The sequence below is a fragment of the Anomaloglossus baeobatrachus genome, chromosome 5 (assembly GCF_048569485.1).
Source record: "Anomaloglossus baeobatrachus isolate aAnoBae1 chromosome 5, aAnoBae1.hap1, whole genome shotgun sequence".
NCBI classification, from domain to species: domain Eukaryota; kingdom Metazoa; phylum Chordata; class Amphibia; order Anura; family Aromobatidae; genus Anomaloglossus; species Anomaloglossus baeobatrachus.
The window spans coordinates 341,784,441-341,811,108 of NC_134357.1; the positions used below are offsets into that span (position 1 = coordinate 341,784,441).

The following is a 26,668-nucleotide window of genomic DNA, read 5'->3' on the forward strand; positions in this document are numbered from 1 at the left end:
ATTTGTTTTCACTTACAGGATTAGTAATGGGGGGCTCTCATAGATGCCTCCCATTACTAATCTAGGGCTTTGTGGCAGCTGTGAGCTGTCATTAACCCCTTATATTACCCTGATTGCTACCACACCATGACAATCTGAGCAGGGTAAAGTGCCGTAAATGCCACATCTAATGAATGCAACAATTCTGGGCAGCTGCAAGCTACTATTTATAGGCTGGGGGGCCCAATAATCATGGGTTTCCCCAGCCTGAGTATACTAACCCCCAGTTGTTGGCTTTCTCATGGCTGGGTATGAAAATTGAGCTTTGTGTTTGGGGTCCGTGCACGGACACTTGCAGAGGCGTAACTACCGCCGTCGCAGAAGTCACGACTGCGATCGGGCCCGGCAGCTTAAGGGCCCGCTCTGCAGATCAGCAAGCAGCTCCTTTCTGTGAGAGGAGCTGTGCTGTTCTGGCGCAGACCACGCAGCCGCTATATGACCCGATGCTGCCGCCACTAACACCGGGCCCCCCTGCCCGTTGTCAGCGGCAGCAACGGGTCTCCCTCCCCGTCATAAAGCACAGCAACAATGAAGAAGCGTGGAGCGGCCTGTGCAGCTCCACGCTCCAGCATTCTCCTTCTGTGCCTGCACAGTGACGTCACTCCTGTGCGCCCGCTGTGCTGAGAGTGATTTATAATATATGGAGGACTATGGGGCGCATTATAATATATGGAGTACTATGGGGTGAATTATAATATATGGAGAATTATGGTAAATGAATTATAATACATGGAGGACTATAGGGCTGCATTCTAATATGAAGAGTTATGTGGGACCCTTTATACTATATGGAAGGCTATGTGGGGGCCATTATAGTATTTGGAGAACTACATACAAGGGGGGACAAAGATACCAGCATGGGATGGGAACGTTTTGTGCTGAGGGAAAAAGGCTCTTTGCCTCAGCACCCAGCTTTCCCATGCTCTGATATGGAAAACCTAGGTGCTGAGGGAAAGATGTATAGCAGAGCATGGGGAAGCTGGGTGCCGAGGTCAAGATGAATATCAGAACATAGGAAAGCTGGGTGCTGAGGGAAAGAGCCAAGTGTCAGTGTCATTATCCTGTACCCCGAGTGTTATTGTCCCGTACCGCAAGTGTCGGTGTACGTAGAGGGGGGGCCCCAGATCCGAACTATGCACCGGGGCCCATCAAACTCTAGTTACGCTACTGGACACTAGGTACCTGGGTTGGCCCCTGATCTTTACAGTTCGGGTTCGCCAATTACTAGTTGTGTCTATCAGAATATGGTGACTAATGAAATAATTATTGGTATTTTTTTTAGAAAGTCACTTTTGTGCAAAAGTAGCAAACCATAAAGAAATCTAAATCTGGTATTGTGCTGATCATATTCAACTATTATATATATATATATATATATCCAATTATACATAACGGTGAATGGTGTTTTAAATGGAAGATATCACCAAGTTTTTGCCACCTAATCTAAGAGCAGCATAATGTAGGGGCAGAGACCCTGATTCTAGCGATGTGTAATAAAAAGTGATCAAAAAGTTTCATCCTAAACAAAAAGGTACCAATGAAAATTACAGTTTGTCATGCAAAAAATAAGCTCTTAGACAGAAAATTGAGAAGCTTAAGGCTTCCAGAATATGGCGACCCAAAAACAAATTATTCTTTTTTCAAAATCTGTATTTATTGTACAAGTAAAATCTAAATAAAACTATATATACTGTATTTTTTAGATTAGAAGATGCACTTTTCCTCCCAAAAATTTTGGAGGAAAATGAAGGGTGCATCTTAAAATCCGAATGGGAGTCGTGGAGAGGGGTAGGCGGCGGGCAGCCCTACTCTGTGAGGCTCTGTTCAGCGGTGGGCGGCCCTGCTCTGCGAGGTACTGTGCGGCGGCGGGCGGCCTTGCTCTGCGAGGCTTTGTGCGTCAGCAGGCGGCCCTGCTCTGCGAGGCTTTGTGCGTCAGCAGGCGGCCCTGCTCTGTTAGGCTTTGTGCGTCAGCAGGCGGCTCTGCTCTGTGAGGCTTTGTGCGTCAGCAGGCGGCCTTGCTCTGCGAGGCTTTGTGTGTCAGTAGGCGGCCCTGCTCTGTGAGGCTTTGTGCGGCGGCGGGCGGCCCTGCTCTGCGAGGCTCTGTGTGGCGGCTGGCGGTCCTGCACTGCAAGGCTCTGTGCAGTGGCACGCAGCCTGGTCTGCTCTGCGAGGCTCTGTGCGGCGGCTCTTGACGTCCCTGCTCTGGGAGGCTATGGGCGGCGAGGCACAAGCCATTCTGAAGATGTTGGCGGTAAGAGCTTTCAAATAATGGTACCCAGAGTAGACACGTGCGCAGATGGCTCAAGCTCTCACCTGCGCACGCGCTGACTGCGGCAGCCATTTCTTTGAAGCTCTCACTGCCGATATCTTCAAAATGGTAGTGCCTCACCGCTTGCAGTGAGCACTTGCATCGGCTGCCCCAGGATCGTGCAGCGCCAGCTACCCCAGAACAGTGCAGTGCCGGCTTCCCCAGCAACGTGCAGTGCCGTCTGCCCCAGCATCGTGCCGCCCGCAGTGACTATCTGGGCCCCCCTCTACACCGCCGATAGCATCGTCATGGTACTCTTATACCCACCCTGCCTCCTGTGACCCCCGCTGCCGTCCCACCTCCCCGGTAAGACATCACCAGATTATAAAACGGGCCCCATTTTTTTTTTTTCACCATTTATTAGATCTAAATTTGGGGTGTGTCTAATAATTCGGTGCATCCTATAAAACAAAAAAATGCGGCATTTGGCAATGCCAAATTTGTATTGACCTACAGAATTAAGTTAATACTTTATTTGTACAGCACAGCAAACAGTATAAAATTTAAAGTGCAAAAAAAAATCCAGAATTCCTGTTATATTAATCCCAATAAAGAAGTTAATAGGTTTATCAATAAGTTATATGTATCCCAAAATGATTCCACTGACAAATATAACTCATCCCAAAAAACAAGCCCTTACAAGATTATGTCACAGGAAAAAAAATTATGGCTGCTGGAATGCCACAATAAAAAAGTGAAAAAAAAAGATTGTCTAAAAACTGGCTGTGACACAAAGGAGTTGAAGAGTTAATTGGAGGGGGTGAGAGTCAAGGTTGTACCATTAATATGTTAATGTGTTCACGTTGCAACCAGGGGTCACAGCATCTTGCTGTTTGCAACTCAACATTTAAGCGGGTGTTACACGCAGCAATATCACTAGCGATGTCGCTGGTGAAAGCACCTGCCCCCGTCGTTTGTGCGTCACGGGCAAATCGCTGCCTATGGCGCACAATATCGTTAGGAGCCGTCACACGGACTTACCTGCCTAGCGACATTGCTGTTGCCGGCGAACCGCCTCCTTTCTAAGGGGGCGGTTCGTGCGGCGTCACAGCGGCGTCACTAAGCGGATGCCCAATAGGGGCGGAGATGAGCGGGACGTAACATCCCACCCACCTCCTTCCTTCCTTATTGCCGGCGGCCGCAGGTAAGCTGTAGTTCGTCGTTCCCGAGGTGTCACACGTAGCGATGTGTGCTGCCTCAGGAACGACGAACAACCTGCGTGCTCAACAATCAACGATTTTTTTAAAAAGGAACGATGTGTCAATGATGGACGATAAGGTGAGTATTTTCCATCGTTAATGGTTGTTCCTTGCTGTCACACGCAACGACGTCTCTAACGATGCCGGATGTGCGTCACGGAATCCATGACCCCGGCGATATATCGTTAGATATGTCGCTGCGTATGACGGGGCCTTAACTCTTCATTAGGCTTCCTCCACGTGGCACGTAGGTGTTGTACCCACTTTTCTCACGGTTACCAAACATACCATTTAAAATCTATGGTGCTATTCACATATCTGTGTTTTTCAACTGACCGTGTGTCTGTCCAAAACACATGGAGACATGTCCGTTTTTATATTGGCAGTACGGATGACAAGGGCCAATACAAGCCTATGAAGAGCACATACAGCATACAGATGGCATCAGTGTGCCATCCGTGTGGCGTAACTGTTTAACATGAAAAGTATAGGAGAAGCTTTGTAATTTATTTCTTAACCGACTCAAAGACTTCTCCCGACCATCCTCCAGTCTCCTGTAACTTGCTGCCTCAACATGTCAGACTATCTGCTACACTTGCAAACTTCAAACAGAACTTGAAAACTCATCTGTTCAGAAATGCCTATAACCTTCAATGACCTCACTGCTTCACCACCACCACCACCACCACAGCTGCCGCCCCACCACCGTGCGGAGCTGCTGCCCCACCACCGTGCGGAGCTGCCGCCCCACCACCGTGCGGAGCTGCCGCCCAACCTACACCCCACCTACTGTCTCCTCCCCAAAATCCTATAGAATGTAAGCCTGCAAGGGCAGGGACCTCTTCCCTCTGTACTAGTCTGTCTATTGTAACTTGTATATGTATTCTGAATGTAACCCCTTCTCATGTACAGCACCATGGAATCAATGGTGCTCTATAAATAAATAATAATAATATGTCCGTGAAAAACACTGATGGTAAAAACGGACACACGGATGACACCCTGATGGAAACCATTGATGATACTGCTCGTGTGAATGAGGCCTTATGGTGCGATGTAATATTGCCATAGCGCCATCTTTGACCACTCGTCTTGCATCATGGCTAAAGTTGTTGTGTAGCCTCAGACTTAACATTCCAATAAAATACTAACCTCTTAAAGGGTTATTCCAATTTAAGCCAATAAATATCTAAATTGCGTAATGAAACGTTTTGCTATTAATACATTGTGGATCGATTTCTTGGATTTCAGCATCTCTGCTTGTACTCATTGAATGGGAATTTTCACGCATATCGCTGGGCGTAGATCCGAATGTTAGATTACAGAACGATTTTGGTAGTTTGTTGCAGTCTGTAACCATTTAATGACTGCCAGAAACTTGCCAAGAGTTATGAGATGAGTCAATGAGAGGTAGATAAGTGGCTACTAGATATTTCTAACTGCTTCTCTCTGGAGAAACAATATGTGGATCATTTTATGACAAAACAACGTGTTTGGGCAAAGAGGCAAAAAGACTGGACTAATACTGAGTATTAGTATTAGTACATTTTAGTGCCCCCCATTGCTCATACAATGTACCAACGCACAGTGCCCAAATAAGTAGAGCAAACTGTTCATACTTATAAGTGCCATATGGTATGTTGCCCAAAAGATCCCATGTTGATAATGTGAATACATGTGCCAGAAAACATTAGCACTTATTTTCTGATGTATCCATAGAGTCCCATAGACGCAATGTACTGTTTGCCAAAGGAGTGTTCTTGTCACATTGTCAGGTGGTAGGAAGTAATATGGCTTGATGCATGCCTCTGACGTACAGTGCAAGGGAAATGTGGACAAAGTCGGTGCCATGTGTTATAAAAGGCAGGACAAAGAAAGGGTTAAACCAACACCGTGCTGCCGCAAAAGTGGAATCCAGTCCAAATCTTGTTAAAAGAAGTGATTTTGTCTACGCGTTTCGGACATTACACTCCTTCAAAAAAAGAAGGGTTTTTTTCCTTAAGTGTCTGTGTTTTTCTTTCTTCAGTCATTGCAGAGTATTTTTTCAAAGGTTTTGGCTGCTGACATTTTGTAGGTTTTTCCGACAGATTGTGATATTAGCTTTCTCGTTGATGTGTAATGTAAAGTAGAGAGAATTTTCAAGCGGAAAACAGCAGAAGATGGGACAAGTTACTACTTTTAACAGCTTGGCATTTTTAGAAATCTGAGGGGGTTAAAAGATGTTCAAGCCTGAACATGGCCACAGCTAGTAGTTTGTAGACAGAATTGCATATAGTCATTCTTACCATATGCACACATTGAGTATTTGGTGATGTTTTTACTTCAGTATTTGTGAGTAAAAACCAGGAGTGGAACAGACAAAAAGTATAAGGCCAGGGTCAAACTGTTGTATAACTCACTCGGACGAGGATCATATCACAGTGCACGCACTGGCCACAGCTCTCCAGACCCGAGCGTGACAGTCTCACGTACTTCATTGCAGCTCTCACGCTAGGGTCAGGAGAGTAACTAGCCAGTCCGGGTATTTTGATGTGATTGATGTCCGCGTTGTATGGCCGTCTGACCTGGCCTTATAAAAACATAGGCACCTCGTTACAAATACTGAGGTAAAAAAGTCACCAAATACTCTATGTGTGCACGTAGACTGAGAGTTCCTGGTTTCTGTTGCAAAATCTGCGTGAAAAAAGACTACGCGCGCACATAGCCTTAGGCCACATGCACACATTGAGCATTTGGTGAGCTTTTTACCTCAGTATTTGTAAGCCAAAACCAGGAGTGGGTAAAAAATGCAGAAGTGGTGACGTGTTTACATTATATTTTTCCTCTGGTTTTGGCTTACAAATACTAAGGTTAAAAAGTCACCAAATACTCAACATGTGCTCGGGCCTAAGTTGTCCTGATGAGTATTTGGTGAGGTTTTTTTACCTAAGTATTTGTAAGCCAAAACCAGGAGTGGGTGACAGATAAAGAAGTGGTGCTAGTGTTTCTATTCTACTTTTCCTCTGGTTTTGGCTTACAAATACTGAGGTAAAGAACTCACCAAATACTCAACATGTGCTCGTCGCCTAAGTTCTCCTGGTGAGTATTTGGTGGGTTTTTGATCTCGCAGATTTACTGCACGTCTTTTCATTTTTGAGTGTACTTTGTTACATGCGTTCTATTGCGTTTTGTCTCTGGTATTTCCTGTTTGTTTTTTATACCTCCTGCTATTTGGCTTTGGTTAAACTTTATCTCTACAGTCATGTCAGGATTAAATGCATCTTTTGTGCCTCTCCACTGCAGAAACACACTAAAGCGGGCTTTACACGCTACGATATCATTGCCGATATCGCTAGGGTGCGTACCTGCCCCCATCTTTTGTGCGACACGGGCATATCGCTGCCCGTCACGCACAAAATCGCGCACCCCCGTCACACAGACTTACCTGCCCTGCGACGTCGCTCTGGCCGGCGATCCGCCTCCTTTTTAAGGGGGCGGGTCGTGCGACGTCACAGCGACGTCACACAGCAGGCGTCCAATAAATGCGGAGGGGCGGAGATGAGCGGGACGTAAACATCCCGCCCACCTTCTTCCTTCCGCATAGCCAGTGGACGCAGGTAAGGCTGCTTTCACACATCCAGTTTTTGCAGTGCGGCTCAATCCGGCTCAAAAACCTATGCAACGGATGTGGCGAGAAAAACGGATCCGTTGCATAAGTTTTTCCATGCGGCCCGTCCGTTTTTTTTAGGGATGCGGCTTGATACTGAGCATGCGCAGTGCAAAAAAACGCACCCAGTGGACAGATGCGGTTTTTGACGCTGGACGCCGCATCTGGTGTCCATAGGCTTGCATTGTAAATCGCGCCGCATCGCGGTTTTTTTCGCCGCACAAAAAAACGTGCCAGGCAACGTTCCATCCGGCCACCGCATGGGCTAAATATGCCGCATCCGGCAAAAAACGGACACAACGCAAGGCCATGCGGCTCAATACGGCGCTAATGCAAGTCTATGCGGAAAAAATGCAACTGGCGGCAAAAAAACGGTTGCGTTTTTTCTGCAAAGCGCCGTATTGTGCCGCACTGCAAAAACTGGATGTGTGAAAGCAGCCTTAGGAGATGTTCCTCGCTCCTGCGGTGTCACACACAGCGATGTGTGGTGCCGCAGGAACGAGGAACAACATCACTAATGAGCGTTAAACAATTTTTGGTTTTAGGACGACCTCTCCACGGCAAACGATTTTGGCCGCTTTTGCGATCGTTTTAGGTCGCACAAAAGTGTCACACACTGCAAAATAGTTAGTGACGCACATCCGGCGTCATTAACGACGTGACCCTGACGATAAAACATTAACGATATCGTAGCGTGTAAAGCCCCCTTAAGAATGCATATATGCGTTTTTTCCCAACAGGTTCTCTTCATTCAAATCTACAAAGAAAATGCATATTTACCGCAAGAAAATTGACGTTGCAGATTTCAAGCACGCACCGCAGGTCAGATTACGCTGAATAAAAAAAGGCACAGTGAGCAGGAGATTTCTATAAATCCCATTTACTTTTTAGACGCTGCATTTTTTTTTCTGCACTAAAAAAACCAGGGCTGTGGAGTCGGAGTCGGAGCTCATTTTGGTGGAGTCGGAGTCGGTACAAAATGCACCAACTCCTAAAATATATAATAAATTGGGGCCACTAGTGCAATGCAGAATGTGCTGAATATTTATCCATAGGAATTTGGGAAAGTTATGAAATGTCCTATAAATGTCTGTTCTATTCCTGATCTAAGGCTACATTCACACACAGCGTTGTTGCTGCGTTTTTTGAGGGTACGTTTCTCAGCTGCAAAAGTAGATCAGCTTTTTAAAAAAATGCATCACCTGAAAGGATTTTGAACTCATAAATAATAAATTCAATAGCAAAAGCAGATTAGAAAAACAGCACACCATCTGACTGCTCATTCTTTGTGAGGATCCTCACAAAACGCTGTGTCTGAATGTCCTATCTTGTCACCCATTGCCTTTGCTGGACGCCCGGAGTCACTGCATTTCACTGAATTATTTTGCCATCAATGTTCGATATGTTTGTAACAAGAAAGAAATTGTTAGTGTAGCGCCCATATAGGCCCCCGCAGAACACCAATCCAGAAAGGGTTACAGCAGCCGACCTGAAACCCTAGTCACCCCCCTCAGGGAAGGACAGACACACCAGTGGGCGGGACCAGGCGGATAGGGAACGCCCACCTAGGGGTCTGGAGAGCCCGGGGCGGGAAAACAGTGAGTTTTGTGTTAATATTCAAGTGGAGTGGAGGTGCCAAACGGACTGGTGCCAGGGTCGGAGCCCTGACACCTTGGCTAGGTGGCAGACGGTATCCAAGGTCTGCAGGAGATGGGAAGACGGCTGCCGGAATCCGAGGAGGACCGGGGCAGGGTTGGAGCCCGCCGGTACTGACACCAGAGAACCGACCCGGAAACCGGGTGCACAGAGCCTACTTGGACCCTGAAGCCAGGACCGGCACCAACGACCTAGCTAATTAACCAATTGAGGGCAGGATTATAGGTCCTGTCCCAATGTAAGTCCCGAAAAGTAGACAACCACCCGAGAGGGATAGGGCAACCGCCAGGGCCCGTAGATCCCAAGGGTCAGCGTCAGACGGGCACGGCTCCCAACCAGAGGACCGGGAGCGGACTCCTGAGTTTCACACCGGGAAGTCCTAACTACAAAACAGTGCAGAGGAGAGAGACTTTGACTACCAAACCTGGGTGTGGGATCAAATACACCCGTCTGCGGCAGCCGGCCACCATCACCTTGGTTTACCACAGGACTTGTGTGCTTTATTCGACCGTTACATCCCCGGCCCGACATTTATACTCTGCGTCTTGTTCAGACTTTTTGTGGATTATCCAATAAAGCCATATATTTTATTTGGATTATGGGCGCTGGATGTTTCTTCATTTTCCACTCATTACACACAGACCGTGTGATCCCTGCACCTGTTGGTGAGTGAGCTGGACTTTCTTTTTTTTTTCATTATTGATATAGTCACTTACCATTGCCTTCCCCGCTTTCCAGCGCTGTTCTAAGCCTCTTTACAGCAACAAAATTGCTCTTGAAACTCTCTGGGTCACACTGCGCTCTGCGTGACTCGGAAATGCGGAAACGGCTTTTACAATGTAAGTCTTTGGAGCATCAGAACGAAGATCAGAACAAGGCTCCTTAGACTTACATTGTAAAAGAGACTTTCAGCTAATGCATAAAGCGGCCAGAGTCTGAAGAGTGGTGATGTCACTGAGAAGAGGAGCAGAACGGCACTGGATCCAGAAGCTGGCGACAGGGAGTACATTACATTCTCATATACACAGATTTAAAGAAAAGAAATCTTCATGGGAGGTTTCTTTAAGTGCTCTGGTAGTGCCAATGCACTTCTCAGTCCTCTACCTCATTGGGCCTAATCAATGACCAGCTCCACTTTCCTCTGCTTGATTGACAGCTCAGTGACTGGCAGCTAGTGACCTGCCAGTCAATCACAGGAGGGTGGTGATTAGAGCTAGGGAGGCTTTGACACTTCTAGAGCAATTATGCTGCTCTCAGATGGGGGAGCAAAAACCTGGTGACAGATTCCCTTTAAAGTATGCCTTCTCTTAAATTCCGACACGTTTCAGATTCAAACATACCTGGCTTGGATAATACAGCCAGTGCCTGATACATGCTATTCACAGATTGCACAGGATGTATTGGCTGTCAGGTTCCCTTTAAATGCATATGCAAATGTAATGTAGAGCCAGAGATCCTGATTTCAGCGGTGTCACTTACTGAGCTGTTTGCTGTCATTTTGATAAAATCAATGTTTTCTGTGCTGCAGATCTAGCAGTTATACAGAGCTCATGAATATTCTGGACTACCTGGCAGCAGGCCAAGTAGTCCTCTGTTGATAATCTACTGCTGATTAATTAGTGATTTTATCAAAACTACACTAAAAGGTACCGTCACACTTACGCTGCTTTCACACCTCCGGTTTTTCCTGTGCGGCACAATCCGGCGCTTTGCAGAAAAAACCGCAACCGTTTTTTTGTGCCGCCGGTTGCGTTTTTTATGCATAGACTTTCATTAGTGCCGGATTGTGCCGCATGGGCTTGCGTTCGGTCCGTTTTTTGCTGCATGCGGCAGATTTAGCCGATGCGGCGGCCGGATGGAACGTTGCCTGGCACGCTTTTTGTCCGGCAAAAAAAAAACGCATCGCGCCGCATCCTGCCGATGCGGCGCGATTTGCAATGCATGCAAACACCGCATCCGGCAGCCGCATGTGTTTTTTTCCACTGCGCATGCTCAGTAGCGTGCCGCCAGCGCCAAAAACCGGACGGGCCGCATGTCAAAAACTTATGCAAAGGATGTGGTATTGTCACCGCATCCGTTGCATAGGTTTTAGAGCCGGATTGGCCGGCTCTGCTAAAACCGGAGGTGTGAAAGCAGCCTAAGTGACGCTCCAGCGATCCCACCAGCAACCAGTGACCAGCCAGCAGCGACGTGTGGAAGCGATGCTGCGCTTGGTAACTAAGGTAAATATCGGGTAACCAACCCGATATTTACCTTGGTTACCAGCGCACACCGTTTAGCGCTGCCTCCCTGCACTCCTACCCAGAGTAGACATCGGGTTAATTACCCGATGTGTAGTCTGGCTATGTGTGCAGGGAGCAGGGAGCCGGCACTGGCAGTGTGAGAGCGGCGGACGCTGGTAACGAAGGTAAATATCGGGTAACCAAGGAAAGGGCTTCTTGGTTACCCGATGTTTACCATGGTTACCAACGTCCGCAAAACCCGGCTCCTGCTGCCTGCACATTTAGTTGTTGCTCTCCCGCTGTGAAGCACACATCGCCGTGTGTGACAGCGACAGAGCAACAACTAAAAAATGGCCCAGGACATTCAGCAACAACCAGCGACCTCACAGCAGGGGCCGGGTTGTTGCTGGATGTCACACACAGCTCCCTATGTCTCCCTATGGGAATATGTAAGCAGAGACCTATCAATCCAGGGCAGTGGGAAGCCACTGGGGACCAGTCTGTCTGACTCTGGGGAGGAAGCTTATAATAGATTCCCTTTAGGCCCCCTTCACACATCCATGTAAACACAATTGTTTTGCACAAGCAAGGGTGAAGGTGCGTATGTGTAAGTTCTCCGTGTGCTGTCCCTGTGACATCTGGACAGCATGAACTTGTATACTTACCTGTCTCCGGCACTGCTGTCACTTCCGGGTCTGCACTGAGTGCAGTCAATGTGCAGGGTAATAATGAGCGGGCCGGAAGCGACAGCAGAGGCAGAGACAGCAGCACCGGAGACAGGTATTAAAAAAAAAAAAAAAAAGACGTTTTCTCCGGTATAGGACACCCGTGCTGCCGGCAGAAAACGGATGTCACCGTTCCACAGACACATGGTGAAAACGCAGATCTGTCACCAAGCCCATCGATTTTACTGGGTCTGTGTGTCCATTTCTCCAGTAGGTGTGAAAACAGACATCACAATAGCTCAGTCGGAGTGGTACTTGGCTTCACATAACCACAGTATGGTGAAGGGCTGGTGTATTAGGCTGGGGCCAGTCATTGCCCCCTGCCTGTGACCAGACCGATATTGTTCTCCTGTGGATCATCGGTCTGTGGGATAGATTGGCTCGGGTGTACGGCCGTGTACCCAGCACCTCTGCATGTAGAGCACAGCCCATCACACGGAGCACATGGTGCGCGGCCGGCACTGGAGCAGCCCTGCGGGGGATAGATGACCGGGCACAGCCGCCTGCCAGGGCCGGGATACTCCGGGTAACCCCGGGCTGCGCCATGAGGACGCGGTCACTGGAGTAACCCCGGTGACATCAGCTGCGGCCGGTAGACGTTGTGCGGCGCGGAAGAGGCGCGGCCTGCGCTCCATACTCCTCCTTGTCCTTTTAAATGATTTGCGCCTGCGCAGTGCTGCCAAATCGGGACTTAGTTGTTACACAATCCGCTGAGCGTCTCTGCCCACTCTCATTTTGCTTGTGCTTCTCCAGGCTGTGCCCGGCTCTTTCCCCCAGCCACACAATCCACCGCCCAGCAGTCCTCTGTGTGCCCCTGCCTAGCACAAGAGCCCCAGCAGCTGCTGCACCCCATTCATTCAGTGCCCCCTCCTGTACCTCATCACCATGAGTGGGGATAACAGTCAGAACGACTCACAGGTAAGTGCCCTCCCCTCCATGGCAGTGCCCCAGACATGACCATTGCAGGTGGCCTAGGGTCACTCCAGGATGGCTGCCCCATAGTGTACCCACCGATGATTGCTTCATAGTGCCCCCCTCCCAGTATGACTTTCCCATGCCCCCCGTGGCTGCCCCATAGTGCCCCCTCCCCACTCTCCAGTGTGGGTGCCCCCCATAGTTTCCCCAGGATGGAGCTGTGACTATGTACTATGTATTTCCTGCTCCGTGTACTTTCTGTGGCTTTGGCTATACAATGTGACTGGGGGGATCCCTGCCCCTCCTGGACCCCTCATTCCCTGCACCCCGCTTGCTCCTGGAGGGATCAGTGCCCCCTGATGATCTCGTCTGGGGGTCTACAGACCCATTTTGACCATGTTCTTCCCTTTACCAGCTCCCCCCTAATCACTCTTCTTGTTCCCCTCTCTCCGTAGATTGACTCGAATTTTCGGGCGAACGGTGAGTAATTGGGGTCCCGGTGTGGTAGTGGGGTACAGTGTGGGGTACACGGGTGTGCTGGTCGGGTGTGGGCCCCTGCTTTCCCGTCTGTCCCTTCCCCCTCCTCCTCACTCTCCTTCCTCCTCTAGAAAGGGCAGACATGGCGTCCAGAGACTAAGTCCCGTCTCCTCGCTCACCGGCTCCTTTGTTCACCTCCAGCCCCTCACATCTCGCCCATCCAGGCTCGGATCTGCCATTAAATGCTATATTCCGCTTCAGCCCGACCCGAGCTCCCCGTTTCCCGCCTCCCCGGCTGCCAGAGACCTCGTTTCCCCTGTGTTTTCCCGGTGTGAAAGTCGGCAATCAGTCGGTGAGGACTTAGTCTCTGCGCCATTTTCTTTTTCTCTGCCTGTGTCTGTGAGGGAGGCTGAGGCCTGGGCTGCGGGGCTGACATGGCTGCTGCTTCTGACAAAACACGGCACAACTTGTCCACGTCCCCTGAATGCGCCATTATTGGCCCTTTCAGCAGCCATTTATCATGTTATTTGTGGAATTACCTGTCCTTACTAACGAGAAACGTGGCTGCTGTGGAACTGTGAGCCCCACCATGTCCTCAGCAGAAATGCATACAAAAGTCTAAGGCAACGTAATACTCGTGTTCAGGCGCCATCACAGCCTCACCCAGCTTTCCCAAGCTCCTGAATGGCAGCTTCTTAAACTTTTTAGGTAATACTTGATACAAGTCTTCTTCAGGATCTTGGGAAAGCTGGGTGGGCCCAGTAATGGCAGCTGTTTAAGTGCGCACCCCGCTCTGCCCATATTCTGATATTTTAGGTAATGTGGAGAATATTTAGTAATTAGAAAAACTAGGAGACCGTCCGTAACGCCGGGATATTACCGCCTGTGGTGACGGTGCGGACCGCATGGAGGTCTCGGAGGGATTGGTTCTTTTCCTGGAGTTTTGGAAGGTTTTTGTTTTTTTTCTTTTACCCAAAGCAATTAGCAAATTTTTAAGACCATTTTCAGGAAGAAAACACCTCATGGAGATATCCATGCACTTTCTTAAGTTGTGTTCACACTAACTTTTTCTGGCATATTTTAAGCCGTTCCACTCGTAAAAAGCGCGTCCTAGTCATTTCTTTGGATAAAAAGTCTTTTGGGCGTCTTCAGGCGTTAAATAAACAGCAAGTGTTAAAAAAGAAGTGAGAGGCCGAGTCTTGAGGAGCTGCTCTAAGCTTTACCACAGAAGTCAATGGGAAGGCTGAAAAGATGGCGTCTTTTTGAGCTTTTTGTAAGTGGTTTCACCTTTTTTATAAGCTAGTTTTTTCGTGTTTTTTTTTTTTTTTTTTTTTTCTCAATGAATTAAAAATAAGACATTAGAAAAAATATAAATGCTGGTATAAAAATTCAGTGCAACACTAGGGCCTAGAAAGCGCCAGGGCCGAGGGTTTCCTGAAGCTGCTTCTGCAGGGCTTGCACTGCGGGAAACACAATCTCTAGCTTTAGAAAGGAATAGAAAGTGTTTCCAATAGTGGGGTTATTTTTTTTTTTTTTTTTTTTAAAGCCATTCTGTTCCAAAAAACTCAGCATATACTGAAAAGTGCTTGAGTCACTGCTGTAAAGCTGGGTTCACATATAGCGACAACGACGTAGCTGTTACGTCACCATTTTCTGTGACGCAACAGCGACCTAGTAAGTCGCTGTTATGATCGCTGCTTAGCTGTCAAACACAGCAGATGCAGCAGCGATCATAACGACATGCGTCGCTGTGGAAGCCATGCTGCACTTGGTAACTAAGGTAAATATCGGGTAACCATTACCCGATATTTACCTTGGTTACCAGCGCACACGCTTAGCGCTGGCTCCCTGCTCTCCTAGCCAGGGTACACATCGGGTTAATTACCCGATGTGTACTCCGGCTATGTGTGCAGGGAGCCAGCGCTAAGCGGTGTGCTCTCACGCTCCCTGCTCAAGTAGCTGGAGTATACATCGGGTAATTAACCGATGTGTACTCTGGCTGTGTGCAGGGAACCGGCACTGACAGCGTGAGAGCGGCAGTGCTAGTCACTAATGTAAATATCGGGTAACCAAGGAAAGGGCTTCTTGGTTACCTTATGTTTACGCTGGTTACAGTTTACCACAGGCTGCCAGATGCCGGCTCCTGCTCGCTTTAGTTCGTCGCTCTCTTGCTGTCACACACAGCGATCTGTGCTTCACAGCGGGAGAGCAACGAGCAAAAAATGAAGCAGGACATTCAGCAACGACCGGCGACCTCACAGCAGGGGCCAGGTCGTTGCTGGATATCACACACAGCGACGGGACATCACAGCTACGTCACAGAAAATGGTGACGTAGCAGCGACGTCGTTGTCACAGTCGCTGTCGCTGTGTGTGACACCATCTTAAGTCACCAAGGTGTGTAATAAAGAGATCATCCTACCATTATATCATTAGGATAATCCAGAGAGCAAACAGCAGGTTATCATGGAGTCCAGGTGAACTTCACACTGGTAGTGTTGGCTCAGCCACCGCCGCTCTGGAGGCAGGGACTCTCATGCTTTCCTTCCAGTCCAGCGCTAGAAACACTGTCATCTGCCAAATTCTGGTTGGAGACTATACTATAATCCTTAGGGCTAAGCCACACGGCGAGAAAAACAGTGCGAGTGGAGTGCGATAAAACATCGCATTCCCCTCGGACCAATTCTAGCCTGTGTGTCAGCACACATGAGCAATTATTTTCTCAGCCCTAATCGGACTGAGAAAACAATCGCAGCATGCTGCGACTGTAAGCTGAGTCTCTTTCTCTCGCACCCATTCAAGTGAATGGGGCGAGAGAAAAATCGCACTGCACTCGCGGTACACCGGTGTACTGCCAGTGCAGTGCGAGAATCACAATAGCAGACTACGCAGGAGAGAGGGAGAGAAATCCCTCCCTCCCCTCCTGAGTGCCGGCCCGCCCCCCGCAGCTGAGGTCTGCTCGCACGAACGGACCTCAGTTGCAAGGACACAGGCATGACACTCGGCTCTGCTGTACTGCCAGCACGAGCCGAGTGTCATGCAAGTGGATCGCAGTAGTGCCCGTGTGGCCCCAGCCTTAACCTGAGGGGCACTTTCTCGTAAGGGTGCGTGCCCACGATCAGGGTTCACAGCGTTTTGGGCACGAGCAGCTGTGGTCTGCGGAGGAAACTCGTGGCCCCGCAGGTCAGGACCCGCTGCATCCAGGACGCAGCAGGTCCTGATCGTGTACACATACCCTTAGGCTATGTGTCTACGGGACAATGTATCCGCGGCTTTATCCGCAGGTATGTCCACAGGTTTCCCGCAGCAGCTCCCTGGAATCCACAGCTATCCATTGCTGCGGTATATTTGCGGAGTTGCGGTAAACTTGCGGGACAAGTGCGGAAATATCTGTGGAAGTCCCGGCCTCTATCTCCATAGCAGCAGGAATTCCACAGATATTTCTGCATGAATAATTGACATGCAGTTACGTGCAGCTGCGGGACATCCGCAGCATATTCCGCAGGCGCACATACCGCAGCATGGACACAGCACTCCCCATGTCCCATAGGATAACATGGGGAGTGTCTGTACATGCTAAAACCTGTGGCTTTATCTGGAAAATCTAGATAAATCCGCAGGTTTTCCGCTGCAAAATGCGCGGGTGCATTGTCCTGTGGGCACATAGCGTTAATGAGCACTTTCATGCTGTGTCAGTGTAAATTGAACACACTGTAGGCATATCAAACATATATGAACATGGCGATGATGTGGTGATGCAGGGACACACTGAGGGGCACCCTACTGTCACCGTCTTGACTATTCTACTATAAAGCAAGAAACCAACTTTGTACCCTACAATAAGGACTGCTTGGTCTAGGTCATGAGAGGATTTGTCCGACTTGGTAAGGGTTGCCATGCCCTGAGAGGCCGCTGCTCTCCTGACCCAAAGTCGCTGGCCTCATGTGTATGAAGCTGCTTGCGGGATTCAGATCTGGTGTGTATTCAGACCATGACAGGTGGATGTGTGAAACCTTCCTTTTTATACATGATGCCGGGTTATAGTTTTTCAGTTTTTTCAGAAAATACTTTTATTTATTTATATATATATATATTTAATTTGCGTTTTCTTAACTTACAAGTAGCTGCCACCATGTTACTTCTAGAGAAGACCTTGCCTGAGGCTGACGCTATTTCTACTGATGTGGTGGACGTCTGTGTGCAGGCTAGTTTGCACTGCCGTATGATACTTGGGTTGCCCATCTTGGCCCCGCCATACTTCATCCATCACTTAGCCTAATAGATAATATATGTTAGTTTGTGGCTATTGTCAAATACTTTCAAACAAGCAAGTTGTCAGTGCCAAGTAGCATATGCCTCCTTCTCCAACCTCATGGATCGAGCTCCTCAATGTGAGGACGCCAGCACGTGCTCACAAAAGTGTTGGCTCTTTGATGTAATTGCCATCTGCCATGTACAAAGGCCTTGTACAAGTTTTATCATTTTCTAAAAGGAGGGTTTGGCCTTTGGAGATTGACCTTGAACATGCAGATTAACCCCCAATGGTCAACACTAAGGGGTGCTTCACACACAGCGAGCTCACTGCCGAGATCGCTGCTGAGTCACGCTTTTTGTGACGTAGCAGTGACCTCATTAGCGATCTCGCTGTGTGTGACAATGAGCAGCGATCTGGCCCCTGCTGCGAGATCGCTGCTCGTTACACACAGCCCTGGTTCGTTTTCTTCAAAGGCGCTCTCCCACTGTGACACACAGATCGCTGTGTGTGACAGCGAGAGAGCGACAAATGAAGCGAGCAGGGAGCATGAGCCGGCGTCTGACAGCTGAGGTAAGCTTGTAACCAAGATAAACATCGGGTAACCAAGGTGGTTACCCGATATTTACCTTAGTTACCAGCCTCCGCAGCTCTCAAGCTGCCTGTGCTGCCGGCTCCGGCTCTCTGCACATGTAGCTGCTGTACACATCGGGTTAATTAACCCGATGTGTACAGCAGCTAGGAGAGCAAGGAGCCAGCGCTCAGTGTGCGCGGCTCCCTGCACACACAGCTAAGCGGTGTGCGCTGGTAACTAATGTAAACATCGGGTAACCATACCCGATGTTTACCTTAGTTACCAGTGTCCGCAGCTTCCAAACGGCGGCTCCGTGCAAGCGCAGCGTCGCTTGCACGTCGCTGCTGGCTGGGGGCTGTTCACTGGTGAGATCTGCCTGTTTGACAGCTCACCAGCGACCATGTAGCGATGCAGCAGCGATCCTGACCAGGTCAGATCGCTGGTCGGATCGCTGCTGCATCGCTAAGTGTGAAGGTACCCTAACTCTCGGCATTATCTAAGCGTTTTTTAATGCAGCTTTGTTAGTGTCTCCCACTCTGGGCATTTTGATTTATTTTTGACCGATGTAATGGCTCAATATAGCCCAACGTAAAGCAACAGAGGCTACCATACCCTAATGCTTCACTTTTTCTACTTTCCCTAGGCCGGTGTGACCTACAAGTCTCACATCGGCATCACCCAGTATTGCCTGACTCTCTCCGGACAGGAGCGTCTCAGCTGCATAGAAATAGATGCAGCCGACTCGCTCCTATCAGGGGAGAGTACGGCCGTGCCGAGCGATGCGAGATCCTCGCAAGTGTGACTACGGCCTTATTATGGGTATCAGAGTTAACCCCTTATTGACCGGGCCAGATTTTTCAAATCTGACCAGCATCCCTTTATGTAGAAATAACTCTGTAATGCTTTAACATATCCCAGTGATTTGAGACTGTTTAGTTTTTTTGTTTTTTTTTTCTTTAACGTATTATACTTTGTTAATGTTAATTTAGGCCGATATGTTTTGCGTCTTATTTAGGAAAATATCAGAAAATTGACAATTTTCAAACTTTTATAATCCCTTTAATCCAGATGGTTACACCACACAGAAGTGAATAATTATCTCATGTCTTCTTTACTCAGCACCATCTGTAAAATGCTCCTTTATGATGTTAATTAAAAATGTAGTAGCAGTTTCCCATTTTTATTTTCAAGGAAATTACAAAACCTATTCTGTCCAGAATCTGCCTGGAAAAGTGGCCCTAAGAATGAATATATTGGACAGCAATGTCTAAATGACATTTCTAAGCACATGTTATGTTATATACTGCTTTTTGAGACCCTTAAGTGGCTAAAGGTGACATGTTAAAGGGGTTGTCTACTACTTTTACATTGATGGCCTATCTTTAGGATAGGCCATCAATGTCTGATCAGCCGGGATCTGACACCTGGCAACCCCACGATCAGCTTTTCTTGGTCTCAGGCAGCCGGAAATATTCACTTCTGGCGTTGCTTCGTCTTCTGATAGAAGCCAAGGCCGGGTACTGTACATCTGCATCCCATTCTAATCAATAGGAGGTAGATGTGCAGTACCTGGCCTTGGCCACTATCTGAAGACAGGGCAGCTCCGGAACTGAGCATTTCCAGCTGCCTGTTGCTGCCGCTGGCATGTCGGACCCCGACCGATCAATCATTGATGACTTATCCTAAGGGTAGACCATCAATGTAAAAGTAGTGGACAACTCCTTTAACTTTTCAGGTGGCTTCCACTAAGAAGTTGCACACTCTATACTTGACAATATAATATATTAAAAGCTACAGACTGTGCAGTTGCTGCAAGAATAAGGGTGAAACCAGATCAGGAAAACGACTGCCTGGGTTTCCTGAAGCGGCTTTGCTTGGGCAAACTTGGCCAGTGCACCGGCATCTAAAGGGCACCATGTGCACATGGCTTTAGATGGGCAATTGACTACATGGAAGTTGATTGACACTTATTTAAAGGAAACCTGTCACCTGATTCATGCTGATTCCGTCCTGTTATGTTTCAGTGCAAACATACTATGAAAAGCCGGCTGGGGACTGTGCATGACAAGTGACCCGTCTGAGACCGTTTCCTGACACTAATCTCTACACGTGTGCATAGGTGGAGACCTAGCCTTAGGCTATGTGCGCACGTTGCCTACTAGCCCTGCAGAAATTTCTGCAGCGATCTGAAGAGCACGCTTCAAATCGCTGCAGAAAATGTCCGTAGAAAAAAAAAAAGCCGATTCCATGCGCTCTGCCTGCAGCTCCTGCCATAGACAGAGCAGGAGCTGCCGGCAAAGCGCACGGAAGAAGTGACATGTCACTTCTTAGAACGCAGCGCTTCGGGCAGTAGCCGAAGCGCTGCGCTCCAAGACGCCATGTGTGCACGGCCCCTGCACAATCTCCATAGACTGTGCAGGGGACGCAGGACGCATGCAGTTACGCTGCGCTACAAAGCGCAGCGTAACTGCATGAATTACGCACACGTGCGCACATAGCCTTACACTTCTATGTGCCCACGGGAGCTCGCACCTCAGAATATATCCGCAAGAAAATCCAGATAAATCCGCAGGTTTTCTGCGGCAAAATCCGCGGGTACAGAGTCCCGTGTTCACATAGCCAATCGGACTGCTCTCAGACAATCAAGACTTATAGGGCCTGACTCATCATCGCCTGTGACTTTTATCTAGGTTTTGAGGTCTTTTGCCAGTTTTTCAGTGAATAATTATAATTGTAAAATCCTTTGAAGTATGCTAGCTCCATATAAATAAAATAAGTTGCTCCTATTTTTTTCTTTTTTTTTTTTTCTTCATACAATCACCATTGTGGCCACAGTTTGGGATTTCCAGATGTTTTCTGCGGATTGATAAATTACGACTTCTGAAAAATGTACTGTTGTATGTATTCCTGTCCCACACTGCACTGGAGTAATGTATTTAGGGTATATTGGCGCAATTTTTGTGCTATTTTGCCAAAGGTTGCAACACTAGTCAAAGAGAAAAGTAGACTGTTACTTTGCACAAAATGCCTGAACCACAAGTGCCAGTCCAGGGGTGGGCAATTAATTTTCCCATGGGGCCGCATGAGAAATTGGGATGGTTTTAGAGGGCCGGACTAATATAATTAACTCAGTTTTACCCAATACTGTATATAGCATATATACTATCCCTTCATATACAAACAGTAAGTTACGGACTGTGTGACCCCTCGTGGCCCTGCACGCACACATGTCCTTTTTTTCTCTGGCAGCACAGGTGTCACACGGACCGCACACTGATGTGATCTGTGTGACATCAGTGTGACAAATACCAGAGAAAACACGGGTCTTTTTAATAAAAAGATTTTCTATATTTACCTAACTCCAGCGCTGCTGTCTCTGGCTCTGCTGCCTCCCGCTCCTTATCGCTGGTAATTATACTCACTGAATATTCACTGCAGTGAGCAGCTGGAAGCAGGGACAGCGCTGGGGACCGCATCGCTGTGCGAGTATACAGGTGTGTGTGTATGTTGAGAACCTGGAAGCCGGAGCATCTCGGGGACTCGTCACAGTTCCCAATGAACTCTGATGAACCCATGAAGCTGTAGCGTGGGTGTCGCAGGATGGTCATCAAAGTTCATTGGAAACTCTGATGACCTCCTGGAGGTCACTGTGCTTGCAGAATACTCACCTGTCCCTGCGGTGATGTCCTCAACGGTGCTGTGCCCGGTGCTGTCATCGCGATGCTCCGGCTTCCAGGTCCTGAGTGCGGTGAATAATCAATGAATGAGCAGTGGTCAGGAGCGGGAGGCAGCAGAGCTGAAGAAAGCAGGTAAATATGGAAAATCTTTTTATTTCACACACTCGTGTTTTCTCCGGTACCTGTCACATGTATGCAAACAGGTACCGGAGAAACGCAATCAGGCCCTGTAATGGCGGTATGGCGCTGCAGGGGGCGGGGAGAGAGCACGTGGTATCCGATGTAACTCCAGTACCACTCGCAGTTACGGGCTTTTCTCTCTGCACGCACGCACACATACATACATACACACGCACACGCTATATACATATATACACAAACAATCCCCATATACTACATCACTACACCCCCATATACACCTGTAATATACATCACTGCACCCCCATATACACCTGTAATATACATCACTGCACCCCCATATACACCTGTAATATACATCACTGCACCCCCATATACACCTGTAATATACATCACTGCACCCCCGTATACACCTGTAATATACATCACTGCACCCCCATATACACCTGTAATATACATCACTACACCCCTATATACACCTGTAATATACATCACTGCACCCCTATATACACCTGTAATATACATCACTGCACCCCTATATACACCTGTAATATACATCACTGCACCCCCATATACACCTGTAATATACATCACTACACCCCCATATACACCTGTAATATACATCACTACACCCCTATATACACCTGTAATATACATCACTGCACCCCTATATACACCTGTAATATAAATCACTGCACCCCTATATACACCTGTAATATACATCACTGCACCCCTATATACACCTGTAATATACATCACTACACCCCTATATACATCACTGCACCCCCATATACACCTGTAATATACATCACTGCACCCCCATATACACCTGTAATATACATCACTGCACCCCTATATACACCTGTAATATACATCACTGCACCCCTATATACACCTGTAATATACATCACTGCACCCCCATATACACCTGTAATATACATCACTGCACCCCTATATACATCACTGCACCCCCATATACACCTGTAATATACATCACTGCACCCCCATATACACCTGTAATATACATCACTGCACCCCTATATACACCTGTAATATAAATCACTGCACCCCTATATACACCTGTAATATACATCACTACACCCCTATATACACCTGTAATATACATCACTGCACCCCCATATACACCTGTAATATACATCACTGCACCCCTATATACATCACTGCACCCCCATATACACCTGTAATATACATCACTGCACCCCCATATACACCTGTAATATACATCACTGCACCCCCATATACACCTGTAATATACATCACTGCACCCCTATATACATCACTACACCCCCATATACACCTGTAATATACATCACTACACCCCCATATACACCTGTAATATACATCACTGCACCCCCTTATACACCTGTAATATACATCACTGTACCCCCATATACACCTGTAATATACATCACTGCACCCCCATATACACCTGTAATATACATCACTGCACCCCCATATACACCTGTAATATACATCACTGCACCCCCATATACACCTGTAATATACATCACTGCACCCCCATATACACCTGTAATATACATCACTGCACCCCCATATACACCTGTAATATACATCACTACACCCCTATATACACCTGTAATATACATCACTGCACCCCCATATACACCTGTAATATACATCACTGCACCCCTATATACATCACTGCACCCCCATATACACCTGTAATATACATCACTGCACCCCCATATACACCTGTAATATACATCACTGCACCCCCATATACACCTGTAATATACATCACTACACCCCTATATACACCTGTAATATACATCACTGCACCCCCATATACACCTGTAATATACATCACTGCACCCCCATATACACCTGTAATATACATCACTGCACCCCCATATACACCTGTAATATACATCACTGCACCCCCATATACACCTGTAATATACATCACTGCACCCCCATATACACCTGTAATATACATCACTGCACCCCCATATACACCTGTAATATACATCACTGCACCCCCATATACACCTGTAATATACATCACTGCACCCCCATATACACCTGTAATATACATCACTGCACCCCCATATACACCTGTAATATACATCACTGCACCCCCATATACACCTGTAATATACATCACTGCACCCCTATATACATCACTGCACCCCCATATACACCTGTAATATACATCACTGCACCCCCATATACACCTGTAATATACATCACTGCACCCCCATATACACCTGTAATATACATCACTGCACCCCCATATACACCTGTAATATACATCACTGCACCCCCATATACACCTGTAATATACATCACTGCACCCCCATATACACCTGTAATATACATCACTGCACCCCCATATACATCACTAGACCCCTGTATACTACACCTGTAAAACTACATTGCCATATACTACATCACTCGCCCCAAATATTACTTACCAGTTACCCCCCCCTTACCTCCACTCCCCCCATTGTCCCCTCAGGTTACTAGTCACCACTCACCTTTCCCTCCTCAGACACCTCCGTACGGGCTCCCGCTGACATCCTTCTTCTCTTGTACGGCTCCCCGCTGAGCTGCTTCCTCTCTCCGTACGGGCTCCGGCTGCTGCATCTTCTCCTGCCGGGGCGGGAACTTTTCAAATGACACACACGCGCGCCGTACTGACGACATCAGGGCACGCGCGTGTGTGTCACAGAGAAAGTGCCGGCAGGAAACAGAGGACAGATTCCTGCGTTCCGCTGCTGCAGGTGCTGTGCGGTGCTGCAGTATCTGTCTTCTGTTCCTTGCCGGCACGCAGCGTGTGATGAGGGCAATCTGACCACGGGCCGCCCGGAGCCTGGAGCTCCGGCAACAGGTCAGATTGCCCTCATCAGTGACCGGCAAGCAAGGACGCCCGGAGCCAGGCGGGCCGGTCACAGAGAGTAGGCGGGCCGGATGTGGCCCGCGGGCCGCCCCTTGCCCAGGTCTGTGCCAGTCAGTAGTCATCGTGACCTAAAAAGTAAAGCCTACACTGGTGTAATAACGCAGCCAATCTCTGATTTAGGCCGCCTGTGGTTCGGGTAGCATGGTTCAGATAAGTGGGATAACACAAAACCTATGTCAGTAGTACATTAACACGTAGCAATATGCTGCTGATAACCATGATTTTTATGCCGCCATAAATGATCCAGCCAGTGAACGAGCCAGTGTTTTACTAGATTGTCAAATGGTAAAATGTTTACCTGGATCAATAGTTAGGAAATGATGTTGTCATGATCAATCGTGTAATGTTCGGGTTCATGTACACTAGCCAATCTGCATTTATTAGGGACACATTTTTTTTGTTGGTTAAATCAGGACCTACAGTGATTAATAATGCGATAATATAGAAAATAGGAACAGATCTACTGGGTAATAATTGACAACAAAGCTCAGGATGTAATCAATAGGCTTTGTCTGCTAGCAGTGAACGTATGATCGAGAGACTCCTCCGAAGGAAAGAGAAGGTTGTCCAATGCGTAAAGCACCACTCCAGCATGTGTTTGGGTATTTTCAGCCTGGCGTGGTGCTTCAAACCCACATTCCCTGCGTCCTTGTCTTGTACTCGCCCTCCGGCGTTTTCATCTTTTTTCTGTGTTTGTTCTGGTCCCAAGTCACCATCTTGTACCCGTAACTTCTGACTGGTGAGAAGTTACGTCACAAGTGTTCAGTGCACATCTGAGATCCAGTACGAGGTCTGAATGAGCCTCTCACATGGATGTATTGTGACCTCCGGCGCTTTCTATGAATCACGGGCTGCCAGCAGGTCACAAATCACCGGACACCGACCGGAGCAACGCTGGAAAGATGAAGACCACGGCAGGTGAGTAGAAGACAGTGCAGGGGACTTACATTTAAAACCTCACTCAGTGTTGAATTTAAAATAAAAAACGCTTTAAATCCCACTCACAATAGACCCTCACTTGTAGATTAGTTATATCTATCTAGACATTCGACTGTGTGCCAAATTTGCACTGCTACATTTTAAGCATGTCATATTTCGGTGGTACTTGTATGGTTAAAGGAAACCTTTCAGTTAGATCAACCCTCCTAAGCCATCTATATGGGAATTCAGGTCATAGTAAGTTGTAAAAAACGATACCTTGATATCTGCACTCTGTCCTATTTCTAAAGAAACTCCACCTTTTTCTTACATATAAATGAGCTGGTAAGATTTATGGGTGGGCACTGATCTTCCCAAGAATCTTATTTTACATTTACTTAAATGAAAGTGAGTGTTAACAGTGTGAGACCTGTAATGACTGACTGCTCTCATAATCACACACAGCTCTGCAGTGAGATCAGGGCTAACACAGTACAGCAGAAGTAAACTTTATTTAATTACAAACACATTTGCAGTGATGTCAGCTCTGTTATGCTGTTTGTCTCCCACCTCTTTCCAGAGAAGACTGTCAGTCATTACATGTCTCACACTGGTAACTCCCCTGATATTTAAATATTAAATAGGCTTAGGAAGCAGATTCTTAGGGAGATCAATGTGCGGCCCATATATCTTAGCAGCTCATGTGCATGTAAGAAAAATGTGGATTTCTCTGGAATAAATAAGACATGAGATTGCAGAATCAAGGTGTCATTTTAACCAACTTTCTATAACCTACATGCCCATATAAATGGCTTAGTTGAGCCTTCTGACATCTTCCCTTTTAAGATGGCAAGTGCAATGTAAGAAGTCTGACTGTATTAAAAAAAAAAAATTCTTTCTAACATGCTCACAGTTCATTTGCATTTGGATGTTTAATATACATTTATAAACTCTGTTGCTCCTATAAGAAAGATTCATGTGC

The 26,668-nt window shown here is 47.5% G+C and overlaps 1 protein-coding gene across 1 annotated transcript in view; it reads left to right on the forward strand.

Moving 5' to 3' along the window:
• The first annotated feature begins 12,480 nt into the window (after positions 1–12,480).
• The window catches only part of TOP1 (DNA topoisomerase I), a 139,083-nt gene continuing 124,895 nt past the window's right edge, over positions 12,481–26,668 (forward strand). Inside the window, exons 1-2 of the mRNA XM_075349860.1 lie at positions 12,481–12,713; positions 13,166–13,190. Of these exons, the coding sequence (XP_075205975.1) occupies positions 12,681–12,713; positions 13,166–13,190 (58 nt within the window). The 5' untranslated portion in view covers positions 12,481–12,680. The remainder of the gene's footprint in view (positions 12,714–13,165; positions 13,191–26,668) is intronic.